The sequence below is a fragment of the Sardina pilchardus genome, chromosome 12 (genome assembly GCF_963854185.1).
Source record: "Sardina pilchardus chromosome 12, fSarPil1.1, whole genome shotgun sequence".
Lineage (NCBI taxonomy): Eukaryota > Metazoa > Chordata > Actinopteri > Clupeiformes > Clupeidae > Sardina > Sardina pilchardus.
The window spans coordinates 26,407,087-26,419,126 of NC_085005.1; the positions used below are offsets into that span (position 1 = coordinate 26,407,087).

A 12,040-nucleotide genomic window follows, 5' to 3' on the forward strand; every position below is an offset into this window, starting at 1 on the left:
CCCTCTTTCTCTGTTTTGCACTAGGAGTTCTGTTTACCCTAGATCTTTGGCAACGCAACTGTAAATACTATTCTCCTGGCACGAAGGCACGAACGAAGTCACGTTTAGGGGATTGAAAAATGCCAGGTCACGTGGATCACGCTAGGTCACGTGGCTGCACAGGTGTACAAGTGTTTTCCTATATTTTACGGTCTATCTATGGTGATTCCCTCCAAGCTATTAATGATTACCAGCATACACTGCAGGTATCGTTATGGGTAAGTACACTTATTACATAATACTTTTTTGTGGAAATAATAATTAAACCAGGCCATCTATGAGCTACAATTCGAGTTGAAAGATAGTAGAAAGAAATTTACATTACCAGGGATAACAGAGCACGCATGGGTAAACACCATAGACAGTTAAAGATATGTAAACACAGCAATCAGAATGAACTCATACAGGTTGCGGCTTGAGTGAAAACTCTCTAGGATGAGACGTTCAGATGCGAGCTTCTACTGCCACCTGTTGGCCAATAGTTGGTAAGCTTGTGTGTCAGACTCAGCGCAGCAGGAAACTAAGTTGATCTGACGGTCATACACGATTTGGTTAAATCTGCGAGATAAGTCATTGAATAATATGGTTGTCAGACGTTTAAAACTTGTTGTAGAGAGACATATGTATACTATGTGTGATGCATGGCACGTTTTCACAGAAATGCACATGATTTCAGTAATGCGTAGGTGTGAAAAAGCTTTGGTGCTACGTACAGTGTTCATTTGACACCATGTCCACAGACAGGGCTTTCGGAAATAATACATTCGGTTACCCACGTGAGGTTAACTTGTTAGGTTACCCCAAAAAAAGCATATTGTAACTTTATTTTTTCAAAGTTACATTTCATCAAGTATTTGCTGTGCGGCGCTTTCATTCGATGCAGTGGGGGAAGTCAAGCCAGTTGGAAATGTTACGTAACAAGGGTTTGCCACGAATATGGGAGCTGTAGTATATTTTTGCACCAGACACATCGGCTCGGATGGACCGAAAGCAAGGGAAACTACGATTCCCAATAGTCATTGCGAGAGGGTACTCCCACACTAAAATAAACCCATCGACTGTAATCCTTCGTTGTGGAGCCAGAGCTGATGCAGATCCTGACAATCCTTCTATAAACTAAAGCTGCATTTGTAGACACTTTCATCCAAGAAAATGGATAACTCAGGCAAAGAGAAGGAGGCAATTCAGTTAATGGCCGAAGCAGACAAAAAAATAACCAAACAAGGTTCATTCCTCGGAGGAATGTTTGGGTAAGAGAACGTTCAGTAATTTCTATGGGATGCCAAAATAGCTTTCCAGCTAGCTAGCCGTCACACGGATACTATATGATGACAATATCTAGATAGGTGGGGGACGCTTATGTGGATTTTGTTGAGAATAACTTTGAAAAATGATAGTCTTGAAGTGTGATTAGTGTTATAACGTTTGCAAACTTACCTTTTCTCACGTAGTTAGCACTGCGACTCGTAACGCTAAAGTTAGCTGTCAAAGTAGCCCTGATTGTTGTGCTTGTGTAGGATAGCAAGATTGTCCACATAACATTACGTTATGCCTTTATAGTAAATGGATCTGCGGGTGTTATTGGCTTGTATTGCTAATGAGTCCGCTTTAACGTTAACTGTTCCCTTGCTAACCTTGTCAACGACGTGTGAACGTTTTCAGGTTGATCAGATCTAACCCAGTTTGTAAACAAGCAGCTTTATGACAACCACTAGCATTAGCTTAATTTCAGTTAAACGAAATGACGTTAGTTATCGCAAACGCCCTTATCCCATATGCCTTTGACATAATGAGTAAAACTAAAACCCAAGCACTCCTCAATCTAGCAGTGGCTGGTTTGCTCGCTGATGAGCTTGGCACTTGGATTTGGGAACTGTCAGTGTCAGTTTAAGCAACTAGCTTTTTAGCTAACGTTCACGTAGTCGTTCTAACATCGTTGGCCACCCCTGAATATCCAAGAATAGCTGACGCTAGCTAGCGCGATAATGATTTTGCGCAGTTACCTGCTGTGCGGGGTGTTGTGGCAACTCCTGCCTTGAATGTGGACATTTAGTTTAGTTTAGATTAGTAAATCCACACCAGCCAGTAGCCATATCATAGTTCACCTTACCGTACTTCCGTTGCTTCGTACACCATGGATAATATCATATCAAATAAGGTCGTCTTTGTGTGGCACCTTATGTCTGGAGGTCCCCAACATAAACATACACTCGGTGTTCTTAAATAAATTGAATAGCAAGTAAGGTTAATGTCACATGGTCGGCCAAGCCCAGTCCATACGGTGGCTGTTCACCCCTCCCTCAGCAGTTGCTAACATTAGGCCATGAGTGTGTTGCTTGCTGTCTGCTGAAATATTGCGCACCTGTGGGAGTATGGGGTGATGGGAGCTTGGCACGGATAGAGGGGAACTGCATTGCAGGTCAAGCAGGTTACATTCTCGTTAGGATGCGCCTCTCTAATAGCCTGGCAACGTAAACGTAGAAACACCCCGGTAAACTGCTTTGCAAACCATGTTATTCATTCAAAATGTTGTCACGCAAGTCAAAGTGTTGCTTCCAGCTAGCTCTAATGTTTTATCAAGGCAGTTCTTGGACAGTCCCCCCCAATAGAGTGGACCAAACCACTCTGTCCCAAGGTATCTGCTGTTAGGATCGCAGGGTCTTATTTTTAGAATATTTACAGACATGGCCTGCTCAACCTACTTGACATTTCTTCAGGGAGTTTCTGATCAAATTAAATAATCTAGGTTGCCTAGTGCTGTCATCATCACATACTTTGATGTATTTATGATTTCAAGTGTGTGTTCTAAAAACGTGTGCGCAGCGGATTGAAGGGTTAGGGTAGATGTTGTATTTACTGCCTATCCTAGCAGGGACTTCAAGCAGTTCAACAGCCTGATGACACTGGCATGTTTTTTAACGTGAAAATTAGGATATGCCTGTACCAAAACCCGGACCAGATCAGAAGCACATCCAGAGCCAAAAATCAATCTTTTGTCCTTAGAAATTAGCCCATTCACCCCCTTGGTTGTGCACCGATGAGGGTGAAGGGTTCCAAATTGTGTATAGGACAAATCAATAACTGATACTGTGTATAGGACAAATCAATAGCTAATGTAGACTGACAGAAGCACTGGATTGAATTGGCTGTGCGTAGAACATAATCATTTGTTCACAAACTACTGGGGTTAGTCACAGAGATGGATAAAGTCAGTCATTCTTTAAAGTCTGTAAATCTATGTTGGTTCAAAGAAACAAATTGTAGACCTGTAGATAAAAAAATAAAATAAAAGACGGGGTTATATTCTTTATTTTAGTGTGAAGTCACATTGAGATCAAGAACATCTTTGGCAAGAGAGACCCGACCAAGATGTTAGCTGTGCAGACACTCCTAAATCATATATGCAAGCAACATGATAAAAAATGACTGGTCATAAATAGGGTTTTTATTTTTGGGACATGTAATTCCATTCTGTGTTTGATGTTAGATTGTAGTAAACAGTGTTGTTGATGTAGGTTAGCTATGAATAGTCAGCAGTAGGTAACTAACCCCTAGCTCCACAGAGCAGCAGGTTTCTGACCTGGACCAAATCCAGCACAGATCTGTCTCTATGGTAGAATCCATCTGGATGGGTTTGTCACTATGGTAACACCCCCCCCCCCCCTCTCTCTCTTTCTCCATGTTCCCCCTCAGTGGTGGCCAAAACCATAAGATAGAGGAAGCATGTGAAATGTACTGCCGGGCTGCCAACATGTTCAAGATGGCCAAAAACTGGAGTGGTGCGTTCAATTCTACACCACACCATGTACAGTATAAATACATAAGTGTGTGTGTGTGTGTGTGTGTGTGTGTGTGTGTGTGTGTGTGTGTGTGTGTGTGTGTGTGTGTGTGTGTGTGTGTGTGTGTGTGTGTGTGTGTGTGTGTGTGTGTGTGTGTGTGTGTGTGTGTGTGTGTGTGTGTGTGTGTGTGTGTGTGTGTGTGTGTGGGTACTAGGGCTGCACAAGTATCGCTATCACAATATGAACCAAATGCAATTGTCTAATCACAAAGCTGAAAAAGAATCGTGCACAGATAACAATAACTCCTTGACTGCACCACTTCTGGTTGGTTAGCATGCCTAGTGCGTGAGAAGCACGGCACTTCTGATTGGTGAGCTTCACAGTCAATCACGAGTGCTGTACTTTACAATTCATTGACATTGAAAAATCATATTGCAATATCGGTCAGACAATTGCAATTATATATTTCCTCCAAATTGTGCAGCTTTTAATGGTGTGAGTGAGTGAGCGAGTGTGTGTGTGTGTGTGTGTGTGTGTGTGTTTAAATATGTGTGTATGATATGTTTATTTGTGTGTGTGTTTCAGCTGCCGGCAAGGCTTTCTGCAAGGCAGCCAGACTTCACATGCAACTTCAGAACAAACACGACTCTGCAACTGGCTTTATAGACGCTGGCAATGCTTTCAAGAAGGTCGATCCACAAGGTAAGACTGGGGAACTTCTGTACACAGGCACATACACACATGCAAGCAAACAGGCTGCAAACCCTTTATGTGTGTCTGTCTGCATGTGCCTTATGAGAGTATTGAGTTACGTCACGTGTCTGTGTGTGTGTGGGTGCGTGTGTGCGCGTGTGTGTGTGAGAGAGTGAGTGAGTAAGGCCACAAACGGCTTTGTTTTCTGTGTCTGTCATCCCCCTTAATGTATGTAGTGTGTGTGTGTGTGTGTGTGTGTTTGAGATCAAGCAAGACATGAATGCAAGTGTGTGTATTTATGAACGATGGGGAGTGCTCGTGCTACTGTGTGTGTATTTGAGAGAATTACTTTTTATGGAGTCCCAAAATCTAACCCTTGTTTCCTGTGTCTACCACCCCTCTTAGACTACACGTGTGTTTGTGTTGTGTGTGTGTGTGTGTGTGTGTGTGTTTGTGTGTGTGTCTGACCACCAGCAAGTGTTGATACAAGTGTGTGTGTGTGTGTGTGTCTGTGTGTTACTTTCCTTTGTCAAGCCCCTATCCCTAACTTAACAGCTTTGTTAGCGTCTGTTCTAACACCCTCCTCCTCTGTTCTCTTAATGCCAACAATAGAGGCAATCAACTGTTTAAACACAGCGATCGACATATACACAGACATGGTAAGACGTCCAGTGGAAATAGCCCTCACCCCTCACCCCTGTTCACGCTGGCACATGCCATCTCTCTGTGCTGGTGTGTGTCCTGTTGACCGACACAAATCGTGCCATAGACTGCAAAACCATTGCTGTTTAAGGACCAGCCATGAATAACATTGAGATCATCAAAAACAACACATCTACCGCAATCATGTCATTTGAAAGGCACCATGTAGGGAATGTGTCCCTGATATCTGATTTTTCCTGTAAATTCTTCATGCCTTGATTCAGATTATATTTTTGCATTTGTTTGCTTTTTCATCGCACGTAAAATACTGTCTAAAAATGTGAGCTAGAGGCCTGAAACAAGCAAACATTATGCATGTAATGTAATGCACTGGAATCCCACAACCCAATCCCACATGTTCTGCTAATTCATTTCACCACATTCACATCATTGTTGTTAAAGAAGGAGTGAATGTATAAGTGACTGGGTGCCTCTCATTTGGGCTTTTATGCATCCTCCCTCCCTCCCTCCTCAAGCCTCAATTCTCACTCCATAAAGAATGATGGGGCGGCAACAATGGGATAGTCTATCCAGTTGTTATAGTTAGTTAGTTATAGTTATAGTTAGTTATAGATCAGTTAGTTATAGATCAGTGGGAACGCCCCTCGAGGATTGAGGATCGAGGAGAGATGTTGAGAGGCACCCATTGTATTGCACCTGTCCCCTTCATCCTGAGCTCTGTAGTCCAGCCTCGGTAAACGGGTAAACGGTAAACGGGGCAGCTGATGATGCTGTCGCTCTTGTGTCCACCAGGGCAGATTCACCATCGCCGCAAAGCACCACATCACCATCGCCGAGGTGTACGAGTCGGAGCTGGTGGACATTGAGAAGGTAGGTGTGTGTGTGTGTGTGTGTGTGTGTGTGTGTGTGTGTGTGTCAGTGTCAGTCAGTGTCAGAGTTCTTCTGTGGTGCTTGGCTCCTCTGAACACGGGCCAAGTCTGATCTGGGAGGCTTACCCTCATATCGGGCAAACAGCCTAAACATCTGTGTTTACATTTCAGAGTAACTGGATTGTGTGTCTAGTCACTTTTCCACTTCTTGCACCTCCATCTTTTGGGTTAACATTCCTGTTCTGGTATTTGTTCCTGTATAGTTGTTCTATTGCTCTGGGAGTGTTCCACTAACTGATCTGTCTGTCATGGTGGGGTTGTCTCCTCAGGCTGTCGCACATTTTGAACAGGCAGCAGACTACTACAAGGGCGAGGAGTCAAACAGGTAAGACGGACGTGGTGGAGCATTCTGGAATCAGAATCTCAGAACTCTCAGGTCAGGTTCTACATGACTTGATGACATTTGGGTGGAAAGCCAGGGATTTAGCTTCTCAAACGCATTGGCATAGGAATATTTCTATTCCCATGATCCATGTCAATACACGGAATAGGATGTGATTTGTGCAAGTGGTCTTCAGTAGTAGGTTTTGTCCACATCCAACTCTTTCAGAACCATTAAATATACAGTATGATGGGTATATGATGTGTTTGTGAGCTTGTATCCATACGATAGCATCGTTCTTCGAAAAATAGAACGTTCCTCAAGACAGAAGAACGTGACATTTGTATCTGTCCGAGGGTGACTACTCTGTAAAAGGCAACAACAGGATATAGGGGCTGTTGGTACACATTGACATAATCCTTGCTGCGAATCCCCAATCCATACCACACTCAATAAGTTAGAATCAGGTAAATCGACTCCCACACTGACCAGAGAACAGATGTGACACAAGTGCTGACACTCCCTCTCTTTTTCCTTCTCCCTCTCCCTCTCCTTCCCTCCATCTCTCTCTCAACCCCCCCCCCCCTCTCTCTCTCTATATATATATATATATCTCTTTCACTCTCTCTCTCTCTCTCTCTGCCTTTACAGCTCTGCCAATAAGTGTTTGCTGAAGGTGGCTGCATACAGTGCCCAGCTGGAGCAGTATGCCAAGGCCATCGAGATCTATGAGCAGGTAGGCTACGGTACAGGACTGTGCTCTACTACCGGTGTCATGTATGAATTGTTCTTTATTATTATGGACAAAGTCCTCATTCCCTTGTTCAGTATAACTCAGTTATGGATGCTGTGATGCTTGTTATGAGGATTAATCTTCAGGTATACTATATATCCTCTATGAACAGGCACGGCATTTCCTTAGTGCTGATTTGTGTTTTGTTATTTTTGAGCAATGGCCACAGTCCTGGTTTTGCTACTCACTATAAATCAATTATCTATGTTGCAATACATGGACTTTCAATACGTGATGTGTACATCTCTGCCCTGCTGCAAAAACCAGCCTGACCAGCTAAAGGTGGTTTGCTGGTTGACCAGCTTGTTAACCAGCTTATTTGACCACCCTTTGATGGTTAACCAGCTAGACCAGCAAAACTCTCGCGAAAACACACCTTCAGCTGGTTTACCCAGTTTATGATGGTAATTCAGCTGGTTTTGATTGTCGTACCACCTTAAGCTGGTCATTTTAGTTGGTGTTGCTGGTCTACATTGCTGGTTTTTACTGGCCACGCCAGCTTATGTTGGTTATTCTAGAAAACCAGCTTGACCATCTTTGTCAAGCTTGACAGGCTGGTCACCAGCATGACCATCTTAAACCAGCTGTATCCCAAACGCCATCTCTCTGTGCTGGTGTGTGTCCTGTTGACCGACACAAATCGTGCCATAGACTGCAAAAGCATTGCTGTTTAAGGACCAGCCATAAATAACATTGAGATCATCAAAAAACAACACATCTACCGCAATCATGTATTTTGAAAGGCACCATGTTGGGAATGTGTCCCTGATACCTGATTTTCCTGTAAATTCTTCATGCCTTGATTCAGATTATATCTTTGCATTTGTTTGCTTTTTCATCGCACGTGAAATACTGTCTAAAATGTGAGCTAGAGGCCTGAAACAAGCAAAGACCAGCAATAATAACTGTGTTTTGGGCAAAGACCAGCTAAAACCAGCTAAAACCAGCTACCAGCCACCAGCCTAAGCTGGTTTCTTGCTGTTTTTTTCAGCAGGGTGAACAGACATTGAGATCTATAGGGATCGGAAGTGTACTATAGTGTATTGTGTACATCTGTCTGTGTTTGACCTTTAATCCTCTCAACCTCTGCAGCTTTCATCCTCCTCCCTGATGTGATTTGATTTAATGTGATTGCTTTGTGTTACGGTATGTATTCTAGGTGGGCTCCAACACTATGGACAACCCCTTACTGAAATACAGCGCCAAAGAGTACTTCTTCAAGGCCTCCCTGTGTCATTTCATCGTGGACGAGCTCAACGCAAAGGTCAGCTGCAGCTCATCATGGAAGTCACATGTTTTTTTTAGTTTTTTTTTATGAGATTGGCCTTATTCAGTGGGTTGAGCAGTTACATTTCATGGAAGCCTCATGAACGTTTTAAGGGCCGTTCACGCAAGGAATGATAACTATAAATGTAACTTTAGCTATAACACCATGAGTGACCACCACACTGACCTCAGATAAGGGAAGTCTCTCCTTGTGTTGATGAAGGTGACGTCTGAAGTTTGATGGATTCTGATTGGCTCTTTATCGTTTTAAAAAATCACTGAAAGTGATCCCAGAGGATGTTGTTGTTGTTGTTGTTGTTGTTGTTGTTGTTGTTGTTGTTGTTGTTATACGTTTGTGTGGACGTTGACATTCACATTAGCTAGAGTCATTCCTTTTCACTGTATCATTATAGGTATCAGTCTGGGTTTGAACTGCCATGAACACCTCCATTAGTTACATCCAAGAATGTAACCTATTCAGAGCACTGAAACAGCTACAGTAATTCCCTGTGTATTAGCCTCATTTGTGTTTAAGCCGCAGCACAGTGTTTCGTGCAAGTTAAAAGAAACAAAACCCTATTAATACCATATTAACTGACCCCATGTCATAGCCGAAGAAATGTAACAAAATCAATGTATAAGCCACGGCTAATAGCTGGGAAATTGCAGTGTTGGATAGTTGAGTAGCCACACTCGTACGGATTTCCTGGGAAAATAAATAGATTGTAGCATAGTAGCATGGTTTAGTGGCAAACTTGGCTAAACGCCGTGCTGCTGTGTTTCTCTTCTCCTCCATAGTTGGCCGTGGAGAAGTATGAGGAAATGTTTCCCGCTTTCTCAGACTCAAGAGAGTGCAAACTACTCAAGGTCAGTACCAATCAGTGATAAGTGCTATTTTCTTGATGTGTGTGTGTGAATATATGTGTGTTTGTCTGAATGAAGCTCTTGAAGTCCTTGTCTGAATGTGGTGTGAAGACCTGTTGCTAACCGCAGGCATGTCTCCCACAGAAACTCATAGACGCTCATGAGGAGCAGAACAGTGAAGCCTTCACAGAAGCCGTGAGTATCTCTTGTCTCTTTGCCTCACATACTCTATGTTAAGCAATAATAGCTGAAGTGCCCAGTCAAATGCTAGCCATCATTAGCTTTAGTGGGACCTTTTTGATACACAATTATAGTGTGTCTGTATGCTCTTAGACTGTTTTGTATTTATTCAATGCCGATTCTACGTGTGTGTGTTTGTTGTGTGCGTGTGCGTGTGCGTGTGCGTGTGTGTGTGTGTGTGTGTGTGTGTGTGTGTGTGTGTGTGTGTGTGTGTGTGTGTGTCTGTGTGTGTGTGTGTGTGTCATGGCGGCAGTGGAGTGTGTGAGGTACCTGCAAATCGGTTGTAGACTTGAGTCTGTTTGTGTGTGTGTGCAGGTGAAAGAGTTTGACTCCATCTCCCGTCTGGACCAGTGGCAGACCACCATGCTGCTCCGCATCAAGAAGACCATCCAGGGAGACGAGGGAGATCTCCGCTAAGACGCAGCGCACTGGGAGAACAACTCACAGCATGACCCCTCCCCCCTCACACACACACACACCTAACCCCCCCCCCCCCACACACACACACCCCACCACCACCTCCCTTCTTCAAACCGGAACCTTCCATCAGCAATCAACCCTCAACCACTACTCCCCTTCCCCCCACACCCAACTTCCTTTCACACACTCCCTGCAATTTTATTTTTTATGACTACGTATTATTATTTTTGTGCAATGGCCACAGTCTTGGTTCAGTCCCATAGTCAGTATAAGCCAGTTATGAATGCTGCAACTCGTGAAGAGGAGAGGATGATGAAGAACTTACTTGAGTACTGAAGCGATACATTTATTCTGTCTTACCAAATAGAAACGGTGACGTACATTACGATTGTAATCTGTCCGTGCTCAGCATCCCTTCGAGTCGAGCGCCACAGCTGGACCGGTAGTCAAAGCCACGCTAAACAGCCGCAGAGATTATTCCTAATTCCTAATCCCATGTACTTCCATTCTCTCTGTTACTTCCAAACACCGTCTTTATAGTCCTCTCCCGTTCAGGTCCCATTTAGTGTAGTCCAATATGGGGTGCCTCTCAACATGCCTCCTCGATCCTCGATGCTCGATCCTCGAGGGGCGTTCCCACTGATCTATAACTAACACTGGATAGACTATCCCATTGTTTCCCCCCCATCAGTCTTTATGTAGATCAGTGAGGATCGAGGCCCGAGGAGCGAGGGAGGACGTATAAACACTGCATGAGAGGCACCTATGGACTTGGTCCAGATCTGATTCGGGGTCGGTCGGGTCATGACTGGAGTGGGCTCCGTGGCTCCGTAGCGCCCTCTGGTGGGACACTCGTTCAGGGATGATGAGTGCTGCATGACTTTAGTCTGTACAGTATTTTCCCCCCAGAGCATGACGACAGGGTGTATACACTTCACTTTCATCTCATTTACCCCCGTAGTTTGTTTTTTTGTTTCATTTTGTTTTGTTTTAAAGGTGTAATGTGCATTTTTGTTGTTGTTGTTAAAATAAAAAATTCTGGCTCTGTATATAGTTTTAAGCAAACACCAAAAATGAGTTGGCCAATATTGTCACGCTTTCTCATTTGGCTTGATGATTTTTATTTGGATACTTTTTGGATACTCGTTTTTTGAATTTGACAACAAAAAAACTACACATTGCACCTTAGCCATGTCATCTCATGTCAAGTGTGTTTTCCGTAGCCTGTGGGACAAAAATGTGTGAAATTATTTAAGAAGGACGGAATGAAAAAGGGACAAACAACAACAAACTTGTTATTTCTTATTTCGGAAGCCTGTTTTAAGTGAGACTTCTGCACACACGTCTGCACATATCACACTCTGCAGCCAACATGGTTGTTCATACCACTCACTAAAGCCCACCAAAGAAAGAGTGACTCCCTCAGAGCTTTTTCAGTGGTCATATAACAGAGCAAAAAAAGACGTCATTTTTAAATATTTCGCTTATTGATGGTAATATCATCTTTTGTACGGATCTCAATATTACATTACATGACATGATTTGTTTCTCCTTCTAAAAATGTTTCTATATCTTATAAGAGTTCTAAAAAAAAAAAACGAAAAACAAAACACAAAATGCTTTTTCTTGAATCTGACAGACGTTTCCATGGCTAAAGACTGAGACTTTTATGTGTACTGTATGTGCTTCCTGTGTCAGTGTGCTCTTGTGTATTTGTGTATCGTTGTTGTGTATGCACACTTCAGGTCGCTGATAGCGTAGCTAGCCCCCCCCCTCCGCCGCTCATTACCAGTCAGAGCATGTCGTTTTGTGTCCGGTTTTGTGTGCTTTACATATCGTGAGACATGCCAGAGGTTTTTATTTTTCTGTTCATTGTGTCCTCCTCATCACCGGAGACCAGCTACGTGCTTATCAAGGTTTTCTGTCGAAAAAAGTAGTACGCCTCTTTATTAGTCATAGAGTCATGTCTTATGTACGAATGTACAGAAATAAAAAAGAACGTATCTGAAACTTAACTACGTTTGATTGAATG

At 43.3% G+C, this 12,040-nt stretch overlaps 1 protein-coding gene across 1 annotated transcript; it reads left to right on the forward strand.

Annotated features, from left to right (window-relative positions):
* Positions 1 to 471: 471 nt before the first annotated feature.
* Positions 472 to 12,023, forward strand: napbb (N-ethylmaleimide-sensitive factor attachment protein, beta b). Its single transcript, XM_062551605.1, has 11 exons — positions 472 to 1,289; positions 3,733 to 3,818; positions 4,404 to 4,520; positions 5,124 to 5,170; positions 5,967 to 6,044; positions 6,373 to 6,428; positions 7,077 to 7,161; positions 8,378 to 8,482; positions 9,283 to 9,351; positions 9,493 to 9,543; positions 9,904 to 12,023. Exons 1-11 carry the CDS (start codon positions 1,192 to 1,194, stop codon positions 10,003 to 10,005), a joined length of 894 nt encoding a protein of 297 aa, XP_062407589.1. The 5' UTR covers positions 472 to 1,191; the 3' UTR covers positions 10,006 to 12,023.
* Positions 12,024 to 12,040: the final 17 nt, after the last annotated feature.